Raw genomic sequence first — 25,537 nt, forward strand, 5'->3', positions numbered from 1 at the left:
TACAGTCGGGGTACACTCATTGATTTTGTTTCTATTTCGATCATTACGTCTGTCAAGTTAAGTTAACAAGTCATCTCTCAAGATTTGCTTTTTTGTCACAGATGCGGTGGCAAGCTTATAGAAAGGCAGCTGGGATATGCCTTTCAACGTGATTTCATCCTTAAGTCAAATTATCGAAAAACATTGATTCTACAGTTTATTGCAAAAATGTATTACATTTTTAAATTCTTAAATTTGAAATTGAATCCTTCGAATCATGATCCAAAATGGCAACTGAGAACACGATTAATCTTCTAGATATTTTTCTTCTTATACTTCTTATTCATGCCAAATCTTGTTCTTCTCTTAGATTAATTTCTTCCTTCTTTGTAAACGAGTTGACAGCCTGGAAAATCAGAAGAAATGGGGAAAGCTTTAGAACTAGAGCAACCAAGCTCCAGTCGGTCTGAATCTTGAAATTAGGGACATGCTCTCATTTGCCAGTAGCAAACATTAAACATATCCTTAAATTGTCATCTTTGTCCCCTTTCATTTCACAAAGGCGCCTTTGACGTGCGAAGGTAGGTGACCAAAGCCTCGGTATTTAGACACAGTGGTTCAGTTCTTACAAAATGTCATTCCAAATTGTTAATCAACCTTTTTGATTAAATATCAAGAAACTTTATAAACAAGACAGCTTTCTTGCTCTTTGAACTCTTTTGCCCTTTCCCAATCCCATCCTTTCCCTTTTCCTTTCCCGAACCCTTCTTCGTATTCAAAATAAAAAAGTTCTTCGTAAGTGGACCTAGAAGTCCTGAACACAAACAGAAATTCCTCCTTATTCACTGATATAAAGTAGTGTCCCACATATAAGAAACATAAATTTAAGAAACACAGACTCTGATTTTCAACACAATATCCCATCTCATAAGAAACTGGTCAGGTCTGAAAAGCCTGTTTCTTACTCTAAAAACTAAATATATATTTACAAATTTGAAAAACATAACCAAAAACGTTGATAAGATAGTGTATATACAGTGCTCTTTGTCAGATTCAAATGATATGTTTTGAATAACAATCAGAGGTCTTGTCTGAGTAGTTAATCGAAAGTACATGATATTACTAATAAGAAACCGTACTCTGTTTTGAAGTTGATCTCATTTTATAAAAATCAAGTCAGACCTGGAATTCCTACGTTAACTGTTTACCATTTACTTAGCAAAATATTTGTGTTAATTTACTCCAGAGGTCTTTCATTTCAATCTACAAACAGAAGAACCTATCTTGGTGACTTTCTTGCTTCTCCTCACCATTCAAAATTTATAAAATATTGTATTATTTCAATGCCAACCTTCTTTCAATGCCGGTCTCGATTGTTCGACTCAACGAGCCCTGTAAATGAATTCAGCAGTCCAATGAACCTGCAAAAACCTGATCGTACCTTGAAACCTGAAAATTTTATACTGACCGATAATAGTGATATCTTTGATTGTAACTATTCATACATAAAAATTAAAATTTAAGTTTAAAAGAAGTAAAGTTTCGCCAATGTCCAATTCCAAATGTTCGTTCTTTTTACAAATGGCCTGTATGATCCAACAGCATAATTTCATCTTGCATAGTCAACACCCCGGCAATCTCCCTCTCCAAATCTTCATACTTTCCCACTTTCTTGCTTTCTTTGTCAAGAACTTCTATGTCACAAGGTATTTCCTAACATTGTTGGCAATAGTAGGCTTAAAAGGGATGGTTAAGATCAGGCCACTCCTGGATTTGAAGAAAGTATTGTGGATATATCAGCAATCTAAATGCACAAAGATGGTGGAAATATTTCAATTGAAAATACCAAGTTATAGCCTGATGCTATGTGAAACAAAGTGAAACACCTCCCCCCCCAAATATCTTCAAACTGACCTAGCTATTGACTGTGACAGCTGAAACCAGAAGGATAAAAACAAGAAGATGCAAACAAGTTTGACTTTTAAAGCTGCTATAAATTAATCAATATAAATTAATTTGGTCATTTTTGAAAATAACATTTGCTGGCAAAAAGTTTGCAAATTATTAAACACTTAGTGCCACTATGAGAAGAGTGTAGTTATAGAAATAGATCTTCTTTTAAAACGGTTATATGTGATCCAAATAATTTTGCTTTTGTAGCAACTTGCTTCTTTCTCAAAAGTTTACAGTAGTTTCTATCGAGCATCCAGGACGACGGTGTGTTCAGTTGCTAGAGGGCATGGCGCTAGTGGGCATGGCTACAAATTTTTCTGGTGCATTCTTTCCAAACAACCCCCCGCCTTCCATTTTGCTCCGCGGAATTGTTATCGATATCACTTTTTCATTGCAATGTTTTTCATTCTCTAAGGATGATTTAATATTTCTCAAGACAAATGGTGAATATTTTTGCTTTTGGTTGTTAGTGGAACTTCAAGAATCCTCCCGAGTACTTTTATCTCATGCCAGGTCTTCTGCATCCTTTTATTTCCTTCTCAATGCCTGATTTTGCGAGAATGGTAGGATAATCCTCAACTTCTTATAGGCAACTCTATATGTGACCTCTGAGAAAGAGGGCTTAAACATTGATCTTAAATCTATCTTCAAGTCAAACATAGTTCATTTTTGCAAAACCGAAATGTCTGGAAGTCTATTGCTTTGAATTAAAGATGATTTTCATTTCTTAAAAGCATTTTCTTGGCTTTTATTTTTCCAGTGAGCTCTTGGCGTACCTAGCTCTTTCGTTTTTTAGAAGAATCTCTTTGAAAAGGCTGTCTTACCAATTACCGGTCTTAAAAACTCTATGCTCGTGTGCTTGCTCCGGGTAGCCCGGCTTGTGCAATCAATCACTGGACCTCTTACATCAGATTTGGATCAGAGTTTATACAGTTGTCTCGATAAGAGAGTTGTTTTTATCGAAAACTCGGTCTAAAAGAAGCATTTAGGATACCAAGTATTTCGAGGTCTCTTTATGCAAAGATATTTCATATTCGCAAAATCCTAAAGATATGCAAAATGACTTCTAGCTATCAAATAGCTTTTAAGATGCACGGTTACATTGCAGTGAAATTCAATAAGCCCAGATCTGGTGCCAAGGCAGATGTTGGGTTGAGTCTCAAAACAGAGGTTGTAGCCTACTTCCCTGATTCGGTGATCAACAAAAAAGTAATTGCTATCGAGACGCATTGAAGCTTCAATTCAAAACTAAGTGTCATAGTACTTTTGCTAGTACCGTCCTAGTACTGTTTATGAATAAAAAATTAGTCCAGGATTGGAGCAATAAAGTAACCCGAAATAATGCCATCTAATTTGATTAGATCTTGCAACTGAATGGACTACATAGTTAGATAAAAAAACCGACTGTCTTTTCGAAGCTTCATGAAGCTCAGGTCATTATATAGCCAGATCTTTGCTTTCTTCGCAATGCTTCTTGTGCATCTCTTGTGCTTTCCAAATTACTAAAATAAAATTCAGAAAGTAAGTTACCAATATTTAAAAGTACAACATCTACAGGAGCAATACAGTGAACGTCAAATTTAAGCGTTGCTTTGAAGACTTGAGTGATGCCTTTATATAAATATTCAAAACATAAATAAACTGAACCGGCCCTCAAAATAAAAATTAAATGAAATAAATCCAGTGAATATGTTATCGCAAAAGACATTACACTCACCAAATTTGAGAGAAATAGCAAAATTCAAAACCAAATCATATCAGCCTGCTGATGCATTCAAAATACTAGTTCACGTGACAAAAATGTTGGCAAAATTTGTTTACCTTCATTTTTTTTCTGGTTCGGGTCCATCTGGTTTTGGGTTTTCGTATGACTGTGGGCCTGCTATTGTTTTAGCTCCAGCTTCGACCTTTTTGGTAAGCTCCTTGCTGCTATCGCCATCCATTTCTAACTTTTATACCTATGACAAGAATATGGAATATACTTCCGAAATAAAGAGCATATCTGCCATTGCCATAAGTTAACAAAGGCAGAAAAAGAACGAATTCTGATTTTGACAGAAGGTTGCTCCGGCCTGTTGTCTTATGCAAAATAAGGATCGATAAATTTATGTTAGAATAACATCAATACTTTTTCAGGCAACTTTTCAATGTTGCCTTTGGACATAAAAAGCTTGCCAAACAAGTTATCTAAACCGCCCAGTCTACATATACATAGGCTATGAAATATTCCCGGTGGTACTTCAAAGATAAAAACTTTATTAAAAATAGCTACCAGCAAAGCCCAAAATTGATGTTTCAACATAATCTGAAGTGAAGAGAAAAGGGAAAAATAAAACACAAGTTAACATAAAAACTTACCGATGACACAAATTAAGCCAAAATCACAACGGCCTTTCTTTTGCGATCTGAAGTCCAAATTGGTACACACCACTCCTTATAAGCAATATGCGACCGGGAATTCCCTTCAAACAACGAACAGGCGAAGGTAATTTCCAGCAGCGCAATGCAGAAGACAATACATAACGCATGCGCGAAGACAAATATCCTCCTTCACAGATTCCTTAAACATCAAACTGATTCTTCTAGTTGACATTACGTATATTTCAGAGCAAGCGGAAATTCCCTTCGACCAAAGAACTGCCTCTTTCTGGCTAGAAAAAACAATGTAGACACCTTTGGGTTCAAAGAGAGGTGAAAAATAGGGGGGTAGATGTTTTGGTTCAAAAATCAAACTTAATTTCCTCTGCGTGGCAATCAAAGAAAGTTCTAGAAAACCTAGATAATGATTAACTGTCGCAGAAAGGAAACATCGAAAAATGCGTTGTAAGTCCAAGCAAAATACAAATGTGTACCAATACCAGAAACAGATTCGCAAGACCTACTTTTTCTGAGAAGCAGTGTTTCAAAAATCATCCAATAATGGCAGAAAGCAGAGTCACTCGGGGGGAGCAACTAGCTTTTAAAGACTTGCTTAGCGGAGGAGATAATTTCCCCCTTCCGTCAGCACCAGATATAAAAAGAGGCAACAAGCGAATTTTCTACGCGGATATCGCAATATATGAAACACATCGAAAGTACAGTATTCACTGTTAAAAGAAGCTCTCACTATGATGCAAAATAATGAAGATTTGTATCCTTCTGGGCCTGAAGATGACGGTAAGCAAAGTTAAGAATTATTAATCACAATACTGAATAGTTAAAAACGACAGTTAAAGAAAACTGTATCTTTGAAGGTCCTCCGCCACTTTGTCTTAGTCTATTTTTTGCACAGAAACATTTTTAGATAGCGCTAAATGTTCGATTTTATGTTACGCGCCAACCTGCGCGGCATTTACGGAAATACCGCCGATCGAAAAGACAAAAGCATTTTAGAACGATTTTGGTACATTTTCAGAGACAGATAAGGGTCGATTATCAAATTTTAGGATGAATTTACTGCAATAAACATTGAAATAAGCCATCTCATGTTTTGCGATTTAAAAAACATATTGAATCAAGTCCGCCGGATGACGATGAAGCGGTAATGGTTGCATGCGAAAAGCAGCTAGGTTGTACCAAACTTGATTTAAGACGATTAAGCTAAGTTACAAATTGGGAACTTAGAATTTGAAACTAAACTGACACTTTCAAAACATTAAATAAAGCTGAAATTCATGAAATCGTTCAAAAACCAGTTTTAAAACACTACGTAAAACTGGGCCATCTCAGGGAGAAAGCGTAGGGAATTCCCCTTTGACAAAATCAGGCGGGCGAGCTACCGGTTGAACTTTGAGTTGATTTGAACATCATTGAATACAGCATTAAAATGATACAAAAGAAATACAGCATTGAATGCCAATGATTTAATGAATTTCTCCTTGTAACGTTTACATATATCAGCTTAAATGACAAATAGATAGTCAAGAGAAAAATTCTTCTGTAGTATTAGACTTCCCTGTAGGAAAATAAGAAAATTACCTTGAATAGAAAAATAACTGCATATCTTTTCTATCTTTCACACAAACCAGCTTTAGAAAAGCTAGACTGCGTTCAATCTAGAATGGAATGAAAATGCATCAAAAGTTTTTCCATCACGAAATTTGACAATTCATTATATCTTACAACTACAAAGTCACAAAATTTGGTACTGTCGAGTTAAGCAATTTTTTGTTGAGGACATTATCCTACCGTTTATTATCCTAAAGTACATTAACCTACTGAGTTTGATAGTTTGCTACCAACATAGTTAAAGAGCCACGTAGGTCTGGAGGCCTTGGTTTTGAAATGTGAGGCAACAAATATGGCAACAAAGCAAAGGGAATTTCCCTTGGCATCTTTTATAAACTGGCCAAAATTCCCATGGCCAAACATTGGACAAACTCCTTCGCAGATATACAAACGGAAAACTGTACTTTTTAAGCAAAATTCTTCAGGTTATCCAAGCAAGGATTTTCGACGAGTTTCCTTTGCCTATTTTCAAATTCACTAACATCGTTTTCTTCAAACTAAGAGTTGAGTCTACATTCCAGAATTTTTCAAGAACCAGGACTGAGCTGAGTAGTATAAATTAAGGTTTTCATTTCATAAGAATAAGAAACCTAGCAACTAATAATAGCAATACTCACGCTGTGATTTTTAACCAAAAATCAAGATTCTTTCACAATTTTCCATTCAAAGGAACTACATTAAAGAAATTTACATAACCAGACAACTTCTAAAAACTTCCAGAGATTAACACTAAAAAGCGATGACTGCACTTGTAGACAAAAGCTCTTTTACCAAAACTATCAACAAACGTTTCTCGTAAATTTGTGAGATATGAGTTGCATATATTGGCCCATGTATGTTAGTATTCATATACTATACTAGTAAATGTTCTATAAATCATGATTGATTATGCAAATCTAGCGTTAAATCTCAGTAGCATTTGCTTCAGTAAGGTTTTCTCTGTTGCGTTTGGTTTTAAGAATTTCAAAAAACATTTTAAGGATGAAGATACGAAGTTACCTTTTCAAGTAATTAGAATCTAACAAGTCAAGGTAATAACTAAATTAAACATCAGTTGTTTCTCAAAAGATATATCGATTTCCTTCCATGCAATTCCAAAGTGGATGAAAAGTTTTACTGTTAAACAATCATTGTGCATCAAATTAAAACAAGTTTGCCAGAGAGTCTTAAAGTTCAAGAATCATTGGCATTAGCAAAAGTCTGCATTCAGAAGTCAAGTTTCCAAGGAACTTTTCCAAGGCATAGTGGTTGACTATGGGGAATAAAGTTACCCATAAATAAAATGCAGCAGCGTTTGGAAATAACACTGTGTCAACTTTTCACAAAACTAGATAAAGGTACATACTCATATCTGTCTTAGGCCATCCCAATCATGTCTGCCTTGATGGAAATCACTCCCCACCATTGGTTTATCCGAGTGGCAGTAGGACGCAAAACTACTGTCAACACAAGACAGGTAGCAGTCTGTAAAAATAAGAAGATTCTAAGGGAGGCTTATACAAAAAGTCCGTTGATTCTTTCTAGGCTACTGGCCCCTTGTGGCACAAGTTGCAAATTGCCGATTGGCTCCTTTTGCAAAATGTGAGAATGGTTAGGGCTAACAATGTTTTGGTTCAGCGATTATCTTACTTGAAATTAGGACAAAGCTTTTCAAGCCATGTCTTACAGATGATACAGTAAGGATTTCAATGCGTGACTCTTGGCATCATGGAAAGCAGGAACTTTTCTTCGTTGTTTTGTACATGCCTTTTGAGCAAGCACATGAAGAGGTTTTAGTAGTTCTATTTCAATAATGGGCGGAAGTGATCATGTGATCGAAATGAGGAGAATGATTAAATAACTTAATACATGAGAAATCAAAGAAACAAACTTAAGATCTGAATCATATGAGTCGACCTTTGGATAAGGACACAGGGATCAACATACGGGGTTTTAACGGATTCGGATGTTTTTTTAGATTGCAAATTAGTTTTATCAGAATCGAAAAAATTGTGCCAAATCTTCAAATATTCATTCAACTCATATTAAACTATTTATATAAAAATCCTTTCAGCTTACAAACGTGAAGCTAAAAGAGAAAGTAAATACCAATTTTTGCAGGCATTTGTAATAAAATCCTCAACGATAGCAGATGTTAACGTACAGTTTGTGTCGTCAGCATACATATTAGATCTAGAGAACTTGAAATATTATTCAAATCAATTCAGGTAGACAATAAATAGAAGTGGTCCTAAGCATGAGGCTTGGAGTACACAACATGTTACCATTTCTATGCCAGGACGTTTCCTATTTTAGGGGAGGGGGTGTTCTATCTTAAATCGAGATACCGCAGTAGTTAAACGTTAGAACTTCCAAATACAATTTTTATGGTTGTGATTCTTTTTTAACACTCATGACATATAATTATTTATCTTAATAATTATTTGTGTTAGCCAGCATAAGTTTTGTTTTGGTTATTTGGCAAAATAATTAATGGCCCATCCTAGATTCTTATTTAATCTTTGTGGCTCACTAGCAAAATCAGGATGTCTTTCATCACCCTATACATTTTTTTCATTTTATCATAATAATATCTAAATAGTTATTGGTGTTAGCCAGCATTGGCTAAAATCATAGGCTCCCAGTGCATAGGAACTTTGGGGCTAAACCCTTCCTTTTGGATATAAAGAGGGGGCTTTGCCACCACATGCAGCTTTCTGAAGCAAAACAGATTTTTGGTAAACACAAAACAGCAGTATATTTTCTGTTTGAGAAACTGCATATCCAGAAAGATGCATTTCGAGATGCGATTTTCTATTTGAGGGAACTTTTTGATCTATCTCTGAATATTGATGGCGAGCCATAATCGGAATAATTTTGCTATCATCTCTCTCTCTCTCTTAACTTCTTTCGCTTTACCTTTCTTTTCTCTTTTCTATTACTCAGGTAATGATACTCAGGTAATTCTTAATGATATTATGATCTAATGATTGCCGATTAGCATTGTGTTTTATTTTTTTAAAGCTACGAAGGCAAAGGAGAAAACCGAACAACTTTTTAGGGTCATATACAAAGTTTAAAAGATTTAGGCCCATTTTTAAAATACAAAATATAAAACTGCCGCCTGCCCGATATTTTTAGTGCCTTTCTAATGAGAATCAACTAATTTATTTTTTATCGCCTAAAACAGTTGAAAGCAATTCTGTGTTGTTTATGCTTAAAACATTTTTCGACGATCTTGAAGAACCCCAGGCAAATCTATTGTGAGAAAGATTTTAACCACCTTACAAAATGTCGTATAAAGCCCATTTTGGCTTTCGATTGTCAGAGAAAGGACGTTTCTTTGAACGATAAAAGGGCGCGGGTCTAAAAATTTGTTTACATCTTCGACCCAAACTGTTGCACCATCGGAGCTTTTCCCCAGGGCCTATCCCGCGTGGTGGCAGCCTAACGAAGATGTTTATATGCATTCCACTTTTAAGGAGAGTTTCTTTGTTACATTCTTAGCTGTGTCTCAATATTTCATTACTCTGGGGTTATTCAAGGATTGCAAGTACTAACTACCTTTTTTTAAAATATGAAACTGAATGTTTTGGGATTTCATTTGAAAATTTCTGCCATTCGGAAGTTATTTCAACCCCCTGGGACAATAAGAACAAAGGGACAATGGGGTGGTAAAATGCAGGAAATGGATTTGGTTTTGAAGCAAAAAATGATTTTTTATGTGTTAGACCAGAAAGAAAATTATCACCATTTTTCAAGTGGATTATCCTCATCCCTCTTCTTTTTGGTATAACGTTTGGTATAAAAAGGTATAACAAACAATTTAAACTGGTATATATCAACACAAAATTACAATAAAAATAGATCATTTTATGAATATATGTCATCCTGTCGTTAGCTGCATATATCAAAATTTCTTATGAGTTAGCTTTCACGAGAAAGAATTATTGTTTTTCCAGTCCCATTCGGGCAAGGATTACAACGTCCGCAAAGACAACAAAGACGACAACAACATCAAAATGGTTGGCATCATCAAAAACATGATGGATATCAACAGAAAGGTAACCGAATACTTACGAAATCTTTTCAAGAAATTTGCATTTCTACATTTATTTAATGTTTTAACGAAAACACAAAACAATTACTGATAAATAATTTCAGAATTATTGTTACTTCGTTGGTGTTATATAAACAACGGGCGAATCATTAGATCTGCATACCTTTTTGTTGCAAATCTTCAAAAGCAAAACTAATGCTGGCTAACACCAATAATTATTAAGATATTGTCATGATTAAATGAAAAAAATGTATAAGGTGATGAAAGACATCCTGATTTTGCTAGTGAGCCACAAAGATTAAATAAGAATCTAGGATGGGGCATTAATTAATTTGGCAAACTTTTTTGGAAAATCGTCCACCCCCATATAGTAGAATTCAACCCCATAATTTAGAATCCTGTGTTATGTTAACTCTATTCAAAAAATTAAAAATACACAAATTTAACCTTTTTGGTTGCTGTTGTCTATGCCATTTTCAGTCTTTGGCTAACCTTTTGCGAAAGAACAGAGAGCAAAAATGTTCTTCACCTCCCGGAGTAGGATCTTTTCCTTACGTGTTGTTATGTGTTGTAAATAAAAAACTGGGGAAGGTCGGATTATTTAATTTCCATGAATTAAGGCATTACTAAATATAAGATTTTTTAATTTTCCACAAATCTAAGACGGGCGGGACTTTTATATGAAAATATAAAATATCAAAAAAATCAAGGCGGCACCAAAATACGATACGGGCGCTGATGAGAATCAACTAATTAATTTTATTTGGCCTTAATGTTTAATTTCGGGCCTTTTAGGTCCTTACGGGAGAAAGTCTTCCATGGAATGATGCATTATTGTTGAAAAGTAAGAAAAACACCTTGATTTTGAGCAAGGTACACTTTTTGGGCGCGGGCCCAATGAAACTGCCCCTGCTGACACCCCTGTCGATGCTACTGCATCGCGGTAGTAAAGTAAGACAAGATTTTCGATATGCAATACAACCAAACCATCAAGGGTTAGTTGAAAGAAACAAAGGAGGTCCTAAAAATGTGACAGGTTATCGACAAGGCACAAGACAAAGTAGTAGCGTCAACTGAAATCTCAAGCTTATATGTTGTTGGGGAAAACAATTACAAATGAAAAATATTTGACTGAGGCACTTAACCACCATTTTGTCACCATAGGACAAAGAACAAACATAGGGCAAACATAAAAGCAAATTAGATTCTAGGCCTGAAGATGACTCTCTAAATCACATCAACGATCAACGGAACAAAATTTTGTTTGCACCTATCGATTAAGCACCTGTGCGAAGTGCCATAAACTACTAAAAACTTTATAAATAACCTCCACTACGCCTATTAAAGATGCAGCAGACTTTATTTGGATGAAACTAGCAATGGTTGCAACTCGTCGCTAAAGTATGGTATTTTTCCAGATATCAGAAATTTGCACACAAATTTTTATGGTAGGTTAAAAATTATAGGCCTCGCTCCGTCACCTAAGGTTTTTCGATGATATTGGAAAAATAGTTCCATACTGCTCAACACAATCCTTCTTGTTCGAAACATCAGTGTTTTTATGACCTCGCGTAATAAAGAACTACGCCTAAAGTTCGAATCAAAGTTCGCTATGTTCGGATACAACCCTTACGAAATCTGAATAGTTTAGTTTATAAGGTGACACGTCAATATTTTTGAAGCTGGACTTTAAAACAGCACAAAGAATCAACATAAAAAGGCAATACTTACATTTCATTCTCATGTAATCTGTTTAGGCCTAAATACCAAGAAGCATTTCAGGCGACTGCTTGGCTAGGCCGTCTTTATCCTGTATTGACAAAGTCAAAAAAGATAAGAATGATAAAGAAGTTTAGCTCAAATAATTGCTTTAAAATTATTTGTGTTTTCTAATCATTAAGGAAGAGTTTGATTCTAAACGTTGAAGAAAGCTGTTAGATTTGTTTGACTTCTTTCTAGATAAGAGCATTTTGTTTCAATAGAGCAATAGAGCTTCCTTTTGAAGTTCACGGTTATCAAGCATTGTATGCTACTTGAAGAAAGCATACATTTCGATTTATTGAAAACGGATTAAAGAGTTGGATACAGACGGAATTAAAATTGGCAGGTAGCTTGAGAGAACACGTTTTTTTAAAAAATTAGGCTAAAAATTAGAAGTAAATTTCAACAAATATGGCAAGCTTTTTATTGTCGCTAGAATGGCGGACCCTACCCCATAAATAAAGATCCACAAAAGCATGCAAAACATCAAAATACTGGTGGCCTTTACATTTATAGCTTAGTCTTCGTAGATTACGAAGCTTGACATACCGAATCTTTTGCAGCTAGAATGACCGAAATACATGCAGCGCAAAAAAGAATCTTTTGAAAAACAATACACTAAATGTGCCTTCTCGTATTTTAAAAGAATATTTTTGATTACCTGATTTTCCAATTCAAAGGAACTTTCGACGAAAGCATCAGATATTGTACAATTTGTGTATTTCTTCCACATCTTCAGTGTTATTTTGATAATGTGACCTGGAAAAATAGAGATTGTTACAGGAAATGCAAAATGGAAATCATATTGCCTTAAACTGAGAAGGACTTAGTGGAAGTCTTGAACAGATTCTGTCCCTAAAAAATGGCAAAAGCAAGCTTTTGAGCTTCTGCTGCATTTCACGAATAGTCAACAAGAAACTTTACTGACAATGATCATTAAGTTACACGCTACCAATTTTCCCTAACATGACCAAAATTTCACTTAGAGTGGGGGGAATCACTAGTTCTCTGCAATTCTAGGCATAGGAGTCACAAAGTGTGGTCACATCAAAAGGAACGACCAGGACACTGCTCAGCCTTTCAGTGTCCTAAAAACTACCTTCGGATGCTAGGTGGAAAAAATACAAATACAAAACTGAAAGGAGCAACAGCTAGAAGATTAGAAGATGAATACTGAAGATGTCTGATATGAATATAGGAAATAAAAACTGGGAAGGGATATTTTGAAGTAAAATTAAGACACAACGGAAATACAACAAAAGGAAGAGAAGAAGCAATCAGAACCACAATTGTTCACAACTCAAAATTCCTGTCTCTTGGGTAGCTAATACCTGTCCCTTCGTAACTGTCGAGTTGTTGCTTGAATCAGACATAAAAAGTCGAACCTGAAGCCAACACATGGCCTGACCTGGATTGTGTTCTGACAACATTTTCTTCTATGAGGTTTCCTGTGGGTGCCCTATACAATTCATCATCCATAATCAAGGCTGCTAATGTGACATATTATAAATATGAATACCATTTTGCACAAAACTTGAGAAAGGGGTCTCAACATTCTAAAAGACAAGGGAACGATGATTCATTGCATAGTTTGTGGCACATTTCGGGAATCATTGGGGTCTAAGCTCACTAAGCTACCCGTTAACATGTTGCTGAGACACAACCAAAGGGCAAGAAATTGCAGAATTTTAATAGAAGAGGAAGGTGCCTCGCCTGTTTTTGAAAAGTCAAATATGAAATTGTAGAAAGGGCGTGTGCCAACATGTTTAGGTTGTTTAAAGGTTAAGTCAAGGCTACCACCAAAGTTAGGCGGCAAGATAAAGTTTACAAATATTACATTCAAGGGGTGGCCAGAAAACCTTTTCCTGTACCCCGACCCTGTGCCATAAAAAATAGAAAGGTGCAAGGTTATCAATAATAAAATATAATTTTACATTAAATAAATCAAATGAAACAAGAAGAAAAATATAAATAAATAAAAAGTATGGTTCAACAATATAACATATAAACATAAGAACAGACTTATGAACAAGAATAGTAAAAAATATAATAATAAGTTAAAGTAGGTTAAAAGTAGGGTGAAGTAAACAACAAAAATATTGGTTCTATCCGCTTTGCTTTTTGATATTCCACCTTGCATAATATGTATAAATAAGAGTCCAAGGAAGCTTCAAGGGAAGATTGTCAAGATAAAATATTTTCTTGTCACATCTTGATTGGCTAGTTAACAGAGATCAACATAAAGTGGAAAGAGGTTCAAAAGGATAAAAAATGAAGCAACTTTAGTAGAAGGACAGAACAGAGTTGTCAAAAGAAGACCTTGTTTTGGCATGGACAACTCTCTGCACTAGATGAGATAAAGAAGGGAGATGAAGAAGAAACACAAGAATACCAATATAAGATACATACCCTGAAAAACAGGGCTGTCAAGAGGGGGGCAGAGGGGCCAAATTGCCCAGGGTCTCAAAGTCTAGGGGACCTCATAAAGCAATGTATACCATCTAAAGAATGGAATTAATCAAATGTTGTAGAAGTATTGCCTAGAAATAGTAAAACCTTTTTAAAAATTGCAAGAAAATTGTTAAACTTTAATCTCTGTACATATACGCAACGCACGTGCTTCGCTAGTCTTCACTACTCTCAACACTAACAACAACAACAACATAACATTAACTATAATTTTTTTTTTCTTTGCGGATAAAATAAAGTCAAAATGTCACAATTTTAAACTGAATAAATCCTTAAAATAGTTTTCTTCCCTGTTGAATGCACTTCAGTAAATCCAGACATGATGCACCCAGCTTTGTTAATGGATTAGCTAACATCTGTTCCCCTGGAATCCATTGAACACTATTTATGATTTTTCTTTCTAACAATTCTTTAACTGACCCAACATCTATACGCAAACGTTTGTCTTCAACTGATTTTGTGGAGTAGACAGCTTCTACAACTGATTTATTGTCAACAAAAGCATCAATAGGAATGTCATCAAATGAAGTAAGCTCTGAAATAACTTGTTGTAGATAAATTGCATGATCTAATGCATCAGCCAAACTGAGCATTTCTGCAGCAAGAGTAGATTTGACTACTCTTTTGATCTTTGCACATGACCATGCTATAGCAGCAGCTGCATTATTCATTCCAAGTAGCAGAATGATGTGACCTCCCATACTAGATACACCATCACACATGTTGGCAAGAGATGCATCAGAGAAGACAAGAATATGCCAATTCTTACAAGGTCCAAGATGTGGAATTCTGATGATTGAATTGTGCTGCCTAACTCTTAATAAACTTTTGTTGGCTCTCAAAAGATCTGACACTTGGCTGCTGTTGAATTTTGAACTCATTTCAACAACATCAAATGCAAGATCAGGTCTTGTTCCTTGTGCAACCCAGTTGCACTGTCCAACAATTCTACGGAACTGTTTCTGTTCCTCAGATGTTAAGGGGCTTTTCTTTTCCTTGGCTCTTCCTGGATCAATTTTAATACTTTGAATATTTTCGACATATGCCCCTTGACTGATAGTAATACCTTTATGGGTTTGCTTGATGTCAAAACCAATGTATGTAAAATTGTCCTTTGCACGTCGCCCAACTGTAAATCTCTCTGCAAGTGGTTTCAAAACTTTCTCTTCAAAAACTTCATTACCACAATGCAAAAAATCATCAATGTGCATAATCAGAGCACCAGTAACTTGTGTATTTGATGTCATGTAAAACAGTGATGAATCAACTTTGGATTGTTTCATCCCAAGATTGATTAACTCCTCTTTTACACTGTCAAAGAATTGTCTCGCAGCATCCGCTAGCCCATAAAGGGTCTTTTTAAGTTTCCACAGTGCCCCATTACTCTGCGCAGCTTCTGGAGGAGGTTTGATGAACACATCTCTTTGAATTTGCTTTCCTTGAAGAAAGGCAGATGTGATGTCACTAGATTTTACTGTCCAACCATTGCTAGTAGCAGTTGCCAGAAGTATTCGCATGGTTGTTTTTGCAACTGTTGGAGAATTACTTTCAATATATTGAGTCTCTTCAAAACCTCTGGCAACTAAACGGGCTTTCATCCCACCATCTTTATGAGTTATGACCCACTTAGTGGATATGCAGGGCTGACCAACATCCTCAACTTCATCGTAAACATCAAAATCTTTTAATTTCCTTAGCTCAACATGTTTTGCTTGCAAAACATCACTTAAAGTAGATTTGGTATCAGAGACAGTCACTAAGTCAATTTCTTCATTTACCTTTTTCCAATCACTCAGTTGTTCAAAGTTAAGACTTTTCTTTTCGCCTGTGTCTTTGTCCTCTACATTGAACCAGTATTTAGTTGAGGTACTTGCTTTGCCTGCTCTCCCTAAAACTGTCCCTGTAATCCATGGATCGTTTTCATTTATCTTGTATTCGATCTGGTCATTTTTTCTTAATGAGATCTTTTGTTGGTATGCCAATTGTGGTTGCTCTTCCATATCATGTGCATGGTGCTGGGTATCAGGGTCTTGTTCCTGACCAACCCTTAATGCACCCAGGTTTTCACATAGCTGTGGCGTTGAGATTGTAGCACCAGAGCTATTATCTCTTTGCAAGGGAACTGACATATTTGGATTTGTGTCCCTTTGATCTACAACCACATCATCATTTTTCAAGTCTACATCCTTGATTAGTCTGTTTGTTGACACACGAACATATACACCAGCATGGCGTACAAAAACAACTTTTCCATCTTGATAAAGGACTTTTCCTGGACCAAGCCATTTATGACTTCCATCACGCTTGTAAAACACCCTGTCACCAGGATTAAATACATCATCAGTGGCTCTGATAGGATGTCTAAGTGCTCTCCGTATGCGTTCATTAGCTTCACATTGAATGAACGCTTTCCTTGCTGAAAATAGGGCATCCAAATGCGTTTTCAGAATTTCACTTGAAGTGGTGCCTTGTAGTGCTGGAAGTTTCTCTGACATAATGTTTGGCAAGTTTGGGTTTTTTCCAAGGACAAGCTGATAACTGCTAAAACCATTCCACATCTGCAGTGAATTTTTTGCAACATTTGCCCATGCCAGGAGAGTATTTTCATCTGTCTTGGGATTCTCTTCTGTTAAGATTTCCAGCATTCGATCAGTAATTTGGTGATTTCTTTCGCATAGACCATTGCTCCATGGGCTTTCAGCAGGAGTAGAGGAAAGCTGGATATTGAGAATACTAGCCACCTCACGCATTTCAGAATTATTGAATTCTCCACCATTATCAAAAAAAATTCCTTCCATGACACCCCATCCTGCTCCAATCCAATGCTGGATGATTTTCTCAACAACAACAGGTGGGGATTTGCTGTTAATAAAAACTGACACACTCAGTCTTGTGAACATATCTATCATGTGAAGGATATACTTTCCTTTCCAGCTCTTCAGATCAATGGCTATTTTTTCATTGAATCTACTTGCCATTGGCATACTGACCACTGGTCTTGCTGGTGTCTTTTTATACATCTTGCATGTCTGACAGCCATCATAAATCTCGCAAAGTTCTTCATTGTATTGATCTTTCCACACTCCAGCATCAGCCATTAATGCTTTTAGTCTGGGCATAGATGGATGGGCAAATTGTTTGTGCAGCTTCTGCAAAATTTTCTTTCTTTCTTCTGGCATCACATCACTCAGAACCACATTGCAAACTTCCTGTACCCTTATCTCATCAGTTTTTCCAATAGGAATGCAATAATGACCACTTGAAGTAAAGTTTAATGGTACTTCGGTCCCAAAAAACTCGGCTGTATCTTTTTCGATGTTCAATTTTGCATTGGCCTTTTTGAGAGATTTTAGACTCAACAAAAGAGGGATGGCAGACATAACAACATCCACTTCAATGACAACATCTTTGCCAGCAATATTACAAGGTAATTCACAAAACAAGAGAGACTGTAGAACTTCTCCACCACCAAATTTGAATACCTTTTGACCCTTGGTCTGCTGTATTTTCATCAGCTCACCATCTGGTAAAGTGCTTAGGTAACATTGAAACCATTTTTGCCCACAAACGGTAGAAGTACAAGCTGTGTCAAGTACAGCACAATTTATTGCTTCTTCACCAAGAACTTGCACTGCATCTTTGTTGTAACCAGTAAATAAGACAACTTTCTCTGCAGGGTCTGAAAGAACTTGTTGGGCCATCTTTGCATTTTCATAAGAATAAGGGCAAGATGCAACTAGATGTCGGTAAGAACCACAAGCATGGCAGGTTAAAAGTGAACCATCAGGGCCCTTTTGATTGATTGGCCTTACAGAAGCACCACCTGTACTCACTGGAATCCGAGCCATCTTGCGACTTTTGTCACTGGGGAACATCATTGAGCCTCGACCCCTTGACCAAGGCCGCCCCCTGAATGTTTGAAAGTTTCCCATTGCCAAAACATTTTCTGGAGCAGCAACAAAGACAGGTTCCAATTTTATTGCAGCTGAACCTGTATCATCACCAGAAGCCAAATCTCCCTTAAATTTCTTTAAAGATTTCTTAGCCTGCTCAAACAAGTTGTCCTTTTTGTCAAAATTTATCCCAGACAAAATCAACAATTTTTCAGGCTTACTTATATTTGCACTACTTAGAAGCTCAAAACAAAGAATTTCTTGCGGTAACTTAATCCCCTTTTTTAGGATACGGTTATATTTCTGTTCAAAATCAAGAATAAAGTCACTTATCTTCTGGTCAGCAACTCTGGTACAATTTTTAAACTCTTCATACTTTTCTAGGCTATCCTCCATATCATCTTTACCGAGCGTTTTTTCCATGAAGTTGAGCAAAGTGCTTAAGCCATCTTCCTTTTTCAAATCATCGAGTGGAACACTTTCCATCACCTGCGCCCGTACTGACTCATTTTCAGGAAGAGAAAGAGCAACAGCAATACCCATTTTCTTTTTCTCCAGATCCGTTATTTCACTCCACATTTGAACTTCCACTTCCCATCGCTCAAACGTTTTTTCACTGCTGTTGAACACAGGTGGATTTAATTTCATGGCGGTCATGATAGCTGACGGTGCGTGATTTAGGCCTAGGGCCTGACCGGCTCCGTAACGTAAAATAGGGAAGGAAGTAAATATAGTCCAGTACAAACGACACAAAAATCAGGCAAAATGGCACAAAAAACACTGATATAACGCTCCTTAGAACTTTTTTTCCTCTGCTACCACTGTTAAACTTGAATCTCTGTACATATACGCAACGCACGTGCTTCGCTAGTCTTCACTACTCTCAACACTAACAACAACAACAACAACATAACAAAAATGACTGCTATAAATATTCTGAAATGTGATCTTAGCTAGTCTAACAGGCCTGGTCATGAAAATTTCCTGCCCATCACACTAGCAGGGGCCCTCACCTTTCAGCCCCAAAAACCTCTCAGTGGTCCTGCTGAAAAATGCAAGATAGTAATTAGCATGTGAATACTCTAAATGTAGGACTTGAATAAATTCTTTTTAAAAATCTGCTCATTTTCAAAGGTAGCTATTCTATCATACACTTTTTGCAACAAATTCCAACTAAAAAATCAATGAAGTAAAGGATGTTAGTATATTCCTTATGGCGCTTTTATGATAAGGCGAGTTGAACCATTTACTTTAAACACATTTTAAAATAATCTTTCTAGTTCAATCTTTCCAGAAAACAAGAAAACGCAAGATTTACAAACAAAAGGTCTAGAATAGGCAAGGTTATTCTCTGAAGAAAATTTTTTATATTTGTAGTTAAACAATTATACTTTTTTAAATCATGTCCCAGTTTTTGCTGCCCAGTTCAAATGGTGATATACTTTAGTGAATGTATGATGTTTTTGCTTTTTACATAACTTCTTGACAGATTGCTTTCAGAACAGCTTGAAACCTGTTCTATTTTTCAACTCTAAGACCAGCAAAGCCATCTCTTGATTTCAGTGTGAATTTTTATCAAATAGGAAACCCAAACTCTGTCAACATATAAAGAAAAGAATTTGAATTCTAGGAGTTCAGGTATTCGTGAGAAACCTTGACGGCAGATCAAGAAATTATACAATTATCTCTTCCACAACAACTGATGACCTGGCAAAACTTTTTTTTAGAGGTAAGAATAAATTTAAAAACCAATAAGTTATTATAAGTGGCGTAGCGTGACCACAGAACTAGGCATGCGGTAACATATCATACAAGTTTATGTTGAATGTAAAAAATTACATTTTCAGCTTTTTATAGATACAAGCGGTAATTAAAGGTAATCGCCATTATAAATTTTGATTTTGAAAATATGCTTGGGTTTGAGAACCCTGTGATACTTCATGCTCATTTTCTTCTAGAAAAAAGCTGGCATGGCCAGCAAAATAATTTATGTAAGTGCCCCACCCTGTAAGCCATCATACTGGTCAAGAAAGGCACCATCTAAATGTAAGAATTTCAAAGCAAGATCACATAGACAAGGATTTTGTGGGACGTTTTTGATGCCCTACATTGCAAAATTGTTAGCTCACAGGCAGGCCTGTAGACACTTGGGGCAGGGGGGTTATGCCCCCAATAATTTGCAAAAATTGTGTTTGACAATCTTATAAGCGCAGCTTGATCTGACAGTATTTCATAAGGCAGGTATAGAAAAAACTATATCTCTATCCATGCCCTCCCAATCCAGTTTGACTGTCTATGGGCCTGCTCAAAGAAGAGCCCAAACGGACAGGAGCACAAGTTTTTGCTAATTTTGTACCCTCATAGTTGACAAAAATAAAAATACTGAGATGTTAAAGTTGTTAGAATTGAAGATGAAACCTTGTGTAAAGTTTCAGAATGTCAGTCTCAGCTAATCATCAAGTATTTGGGCAAGGCTTGCACTCAGATCTACAGCATGCTCTGGTCCGTAAATTCTGACTATACTGGCAAGCCCTTTGACTTAAATTACGATATGGGGATCATGACAAATAGACTATGACGGAAAGACTAGACTTCAACAGTCACAAAAGCAACAAAAGAAGAGTAATTAGATTTGAAACTATGTATCATGCAAAGAATATTTGCAAAAAGTAGCTTGTAGACAGAAAAATGTTGAGGATTATCAAATATTTGGGAATGCTTGCGCTCAGGCCCACAGCAAGCTCCAGTCCGTTTAATTCTAACTTCTCTCAGAAGCTGCACATGAGCAGCACTAAAGCTGCTCTGGAGTATCGCATGTCCATTTCTATCATCGATGAGGACAGTAGACAGGCAAAAAGAGTTCACTGCATGCTGTTCATGCTCAGAAAGAGAGGCCATTTATTGCGGAATATATTATACAATGACTTTAACACTGCAACCTATTTATTACCGGTAAAAATGTTGCAAGAATTTTGAAATGTGTCTAGAACTTTTTACGCTTTGACGCTACACCACTAGTTATTATGTCACACCAATTAAAATTTCTGACAGCCAAATCCTGCATCTAAACATTACCAAAAGATGCTGCTTATCAAATGCTTTCTTCACTATTGGATTTGATGTGAATAGCAAAGATTTGATAAACAACAACATAGCTATCCCCACAGAGGTTTGTTTAATCATCACATGAGAGGGAGACAACCAAAAAGTCACGAAAAGGAGTAGATCTTTTATGAAGACATTTAAGAATCAAAAAACAATCTTCAAATGAGCACTTTGGAATTTTATAACAGACAAAGGTACATGGCATTGAAACAACAGATATGATTAAGAACAGACAAAAAATAATTCTTGAGAAAACCTTGACTGAAAATAGTTTAAAACATTTTCGTCAAGGTTTCTCACAAGAACTGTTTATCTCAAAAATATAATGGTGCTATTTATTCCTAATATCTTAGCACATGTATAAAATGAAAAAAAAATAATCGTATGCCAAAAAAAAGAGTGACATTTGCTATCAATTTTGTTTTAGTGCCACCTGGTCAAGTTTACTTTGTTTATCAAGGGACTACATTGACCAATGCTACTCTGCAGAAGGTCCCCCAAGGCAAGTATACATGAATGCTACAAAGCAGGAAAAAATAAAAAATTCTTAATCGCAAATCTACAATAACAAAATGGCTTTGTTAGTGAAAACTTTACACTTGCATTTAACTGATTTCAAAAATCATCATCAATCAACCACTTCTTTTTCTGAGCAAATTGAAAATTTCAAATCGAAATGGCTAGCCAGATAAAACTTTTAAAGGAATTCAATTATTTATATTTCATGAGTCTCTTTCTTTATCATTTGCTTGATAGATAAAATTTTACTTCTTTGTTCATCTATTGTTCACATTCTCTTTTTTAAATTTTCAGGTGGTACAATTGACATGATGGGAACACTGAGAGGAGGGTAAATATATATTTTGCAGCAAATAGAAATTGATATATTTGTAATACCCTCAGTCCTGGTAACATCAGGCGTGCGATCGCACGCGCACGCCTCCACACACGCCTAGAACTCCCGAGGCATGCTTTCTATTGCACGCGCAGTTCCATGTTTTGAATTACTATTCTTTTTCTCTTTTGTTTCTTTTAATTTCTTTTGTGTGGGTTATATTGATGGCATTCCTGGAGGCATTTTAACTCTTTACTTCGTTTTCATTAGGCCCGGTTTCCATTACTCCGTTATGCTGTTACTCCGTTATTGTATGTCTCCGTTCTCTCTCTCTGTTCTTTTCTTATTTTCTTGAACACATTGCCCCGGGCCGCTCTGTTTTGGTCAAAATGATAACGTGGCTGTTTCAATTAATCCATATTTGCCCATTATCATATCCTTAGCTCAAGCTCTTTTTGCAACTGAGATTGAATGACTCCGTTTTGAATGCATCTGTCTTCGCTGTTTCCAATAAAACGAAGCGTATTCAAATGATTCCGTTTTCGGATGAGTCCACTTTGAACAGCGTTTTTGAATATATTCGGTTTGGTATCAAATGACACCGTTTTTGTGCGTATTAATGAAACTCAAATTCGAAAACAGAATCACTCGAATCTGTTCTCATACGGAAATGGAGTAATGGCAACAGAGCCTAAAAAACTTGTATCCTTTTTGCTAAATTATTTTGTTTTCAAGAAACTTCTTCTAAAATTCCATAAAACCCTTTTGGTTTTACGAAAACCTCATACGCTCTCTCAAGCAGTGATACACACATTCTAATACAAAGATGTCACCAGGTCTTCATAAAAATCGTAAGGTCTCCATTTTATTGATCGCACGTCATCGCACGCCATGGCACGCCTAAACTTTTCAAGGCGTGCAATTACCAGCACGCCGCCAAATTTCATATTACCAGGACTGTACCCTGCTTAGAATCTATAGAAATCCAATCAAAATACAGAATTCATTAATGATTTCATGCAGTATTAAGATCTTTTCTGGCTTGCTTTCTTTATTTTTCATTCCTCTGCCTTCTTTTTTGGACATCTAAATTAACGGCACAACATACAATTATGTATAATATGACCCCCTGTTTATTTACGCATGTGTATATGTGTGTATACAATGCAATGGCAGTGATATCAACACAGAACTGAGGCTTTTGCATACTCTATTAAAGTTGTATTTTTAGAACCTACTATCCATTGGCAGCTGGTGGTTTTACTAGAATCATTAGTCTAACAACAATTTTTCCAGCAAAAATGAAATGCTTCTCCATTATCCTTACATGCAATTTGTTTGAAAAAATAATATGCTTCTCCCATGAAAACTTAAGTCTGATTACTCATGATTCAAAATATAATTGACCATTATTGACTATTATTTGATGATGCCTAAGAAAATAGAGATAGGGATTTTCTCTATGGATTCAGCATGAATGAACACCATAAAAAGACACAAATAAATAGTTCTTTTTAATTTGCTGCAGCTACATGGCCATATGCATTAAATACTTTTCAGAGAAATTTTACAGCATGGCCTTCCCTGTAGAAGGTATTATTTGTTTTCCATTCCTAGCAGAACAGCTCAGAAAGTCATTGTGCTTCATTTATGTCACCGCTAGTAACCAGGACCTTGTTCTATTCACAGTTGCTCTTAAACATAACCCTAAGCTCAAAATGAACCTAAACCACTAGTGCTTGATACTTTCATACTTTTGACTTAGTCATGATGAGGCTACAGTGAATCAGTGGGTATGGAGGCATTATTGCGTTGGTACAATCAAACCACACATAAAAAATTCGAAATTTTTCCACTAGAAGATTTTTTCCTGATTTGTTAGTTCCATTCTGAAATTCATGCCACTATTAGTGATGATCTAAAAAAATTATCTTTAGTAAATAGTTCAATTACACCTCTAGCAAATGGGTGGGGTTTAGCTTTGTGACTTGTAAGGGCATGGTCAATGTGATATTTTCAGCTAATAGGAGTTCTAAACGAGAGCCAGTCCCCCCCCCCCCCCCCCCTCCCACAAATATCATAGGATCACCACTCCACTGTCAATTGTCATGCCTGGACACTTTCATGACATCACTGAATAGCTGACTACAAATACTCACTGCAAATTGAGAATGTAGCCAAGTCTGATATGAATACGATTTATATTGCTTCGGATACATATCAATAATGCTCAATCATTAGCATTTATATTGGTTAATTCAAAAATTAGTTCTATCAAATTTTCGTTCCATTTCAGGTGAAAGATGAAGAGGAAAACTGGACACTTATGAGAGCATATTAGATTAGCACAACAATATATTTCATTGCTCTAGCACTTCTATTAGTTTCTCTAGCACCTCATTGCTAAATGGAAATAGATTGCATGATTCATTGATATTTAGATATCAATATTTAGTTGTATTATATCAGTCTCACCGTTTCAGTTTGAATAACGAATGCTCCTTTAACTATAGCTTGTCATGTCTTTCAATACAATTCTTCCTTTGTTAACTTTCAGGAATGCATGTAGCAATGCATCATAGCCAATGCAAATGTGCTATCTTCATAGATCCATCCTCTACGCCATACTTTCAGATTCGGGGATGATCTGGCTTAGGTAACCGGCTTACCCATAGAGACGGACTACCCCTGTCACTCAATAGCTAGCCTCACAGTCATGCTTTCTCGTATTGAAAAGGAGTTTGGCAAAGGGAAAGCCCAGTTGCATACTGAATTTGCTAATAATCCCAGTTATAAACATTACAGAAAATTGAACAGCAAAACAAGAAAAAAAGACAAATACAACTCTATTCAATTCTCTGAGCATGAAATTAATAAGTTGACAAACAAGAAATGTAAGGTTTTTATTCTGAACTGCAGTCCAAAAATACATTTTGGGGGCGTTATCAAAGCTTGATATGCATTTTATCTCATAACTATTTATTTCATCTCATAATTATTGTGTATTTATCTATAAATGCACAATCCCGCAGCTATGCGACTGTACAATCAATACAGGGGTGGTGCTAGAGACAAACATGCAAGGTACCGACGTTTATATTCAACCTAACTGCCGACGAAAATTGTATCAAATTGCCGACAGAAAAATAAAAGAAAGATAACACGCATTTAAGCGATGCGCATATCAAACTAGAACGTTTTTTCGACAGTTTTCCTCCTGTAAGAAACTTAATCTCCCAATATAGCCTACACTCTTTTCCTATAAGAATATTGTTTATAAGAATATTCAGGCACAGAATCATCCATGTTTTGATAATATTATAAGAATACTATTCAGCCTCAGATCACGTATTTGTGTCTCATTGTTCAGCAGTTGCCTGTTATGCTATGACAGAGTATTGCATGACTGAGATATTTCAGTTTTTCAAAAAGCATGATTTCTATTTCAGGGCAGCTATTTTCTTTAAAACCTTTGAATTTTTAATAACTATTTTCCCCTGAAGAATTATCACCTTT

The 25,537-nt window shown here is 36.0% G+C and overlaps 2 protein-coding genes across 12 annotated transcripts; one reads left to right on the forward strand and one right to left on the reverse strand.

Moving 5' to 3' along the window:
- Positions 1–3,271: 3,271 nt before the first annotated feature.
- Positions 3,272–18,738, reverse strand: LOC135690514 (uncharacterized). Of its 10 annotated transcripts, XM_089116138.1 has the most exons (9): positions 18,195–18,738; positions 12,381–18,155; positions 11,690–11,768; positions 7,265–7,383; positions 6,537–6,591; positions 5,890–5,966; positions 4,291–4,583; positions 3,754–3,890; positions 3,272–3,434 (listed from the first exon to the last, which is right to left on the reverse strand). In XM_089116138.1, the coding sequence occupies exons 1-2, from the start codon at positions 18,736–18,738 to the stop codon at positions 14,461–14,463; spliced, it is 4,239 nt and encodes a 1,412-aa protein (XP_088972264.1). In that variant the 3' UTR covers positions 3,272–3,434; positions 3,754–3,890; positions 4,291–4,583; positions 5,890–5,966; positions 6,537–6,591; positions 7,265–7,383; positions 11,690–11,768; positions 12,381–14,460. The 10 variants fall into 10 exon arrangements, with proteins under 10 accessions (XP_088972264.1, XP_088972262.1, XP_088972259.1 ...); XM_089116136.1 differs by having other exon boundaries at positions 4,291–4,394; positions 12,381–18,738; XM_089116133.1 differs by having other exon boundaries at positions 4,291–4,579; positions 12,381–18,738.
- LOC148960378 (uncharacterized) lies at positions 4,583–24,533 on the forward strand. Of its 2 annotated transcripts, XM_089116140.1 has the most exons (6): positions 4,583–5,088; positions 9,861–9,962; positions 19,712–19,810; positions 21,614–21,688; positions 22,000–22,036; positions 24,318–24,533. In XM_089116140.1, the coding sequence occupies exons 1-6, from the start codon at positions 5,040–5,042 to the stop codon at positions 24,319–24,321; spliced, it is 366 nt and encodes a 121-aa protein (XP_088972266.1). In that variant the 5' UTR covers positions 4,583–5,039; the 3' UTR covers positions 24,322–24,533. The 2 variants fall into 2 exon arrangements, with proteins under 2 accessions (XP_088972266.1, XP_088972267.1); XM_089116141.1 differs by lacking the exon at positions 19,712–19,810.
- Positions 24,534–25,537: the final 1,004 nt, after the last annotated feature.

The sequence above is a fragment of the Rhopilema esculentum genome, chromosome 4 (assembly GCF_057945365.1).
Source record: "Rhopilema esculentum isolate cy_ngs chromosome 4, ASM5794536v1, whole genome shotgun sequence".
Taxonomy (NCBI): domain Eukaryota; kingdom Metazoa; phylum Cnidaria; class Scyphozoa; order Rhizostomeae; family Rhizostomatidae; genus Rhopilema; species Rhopilema esculentum.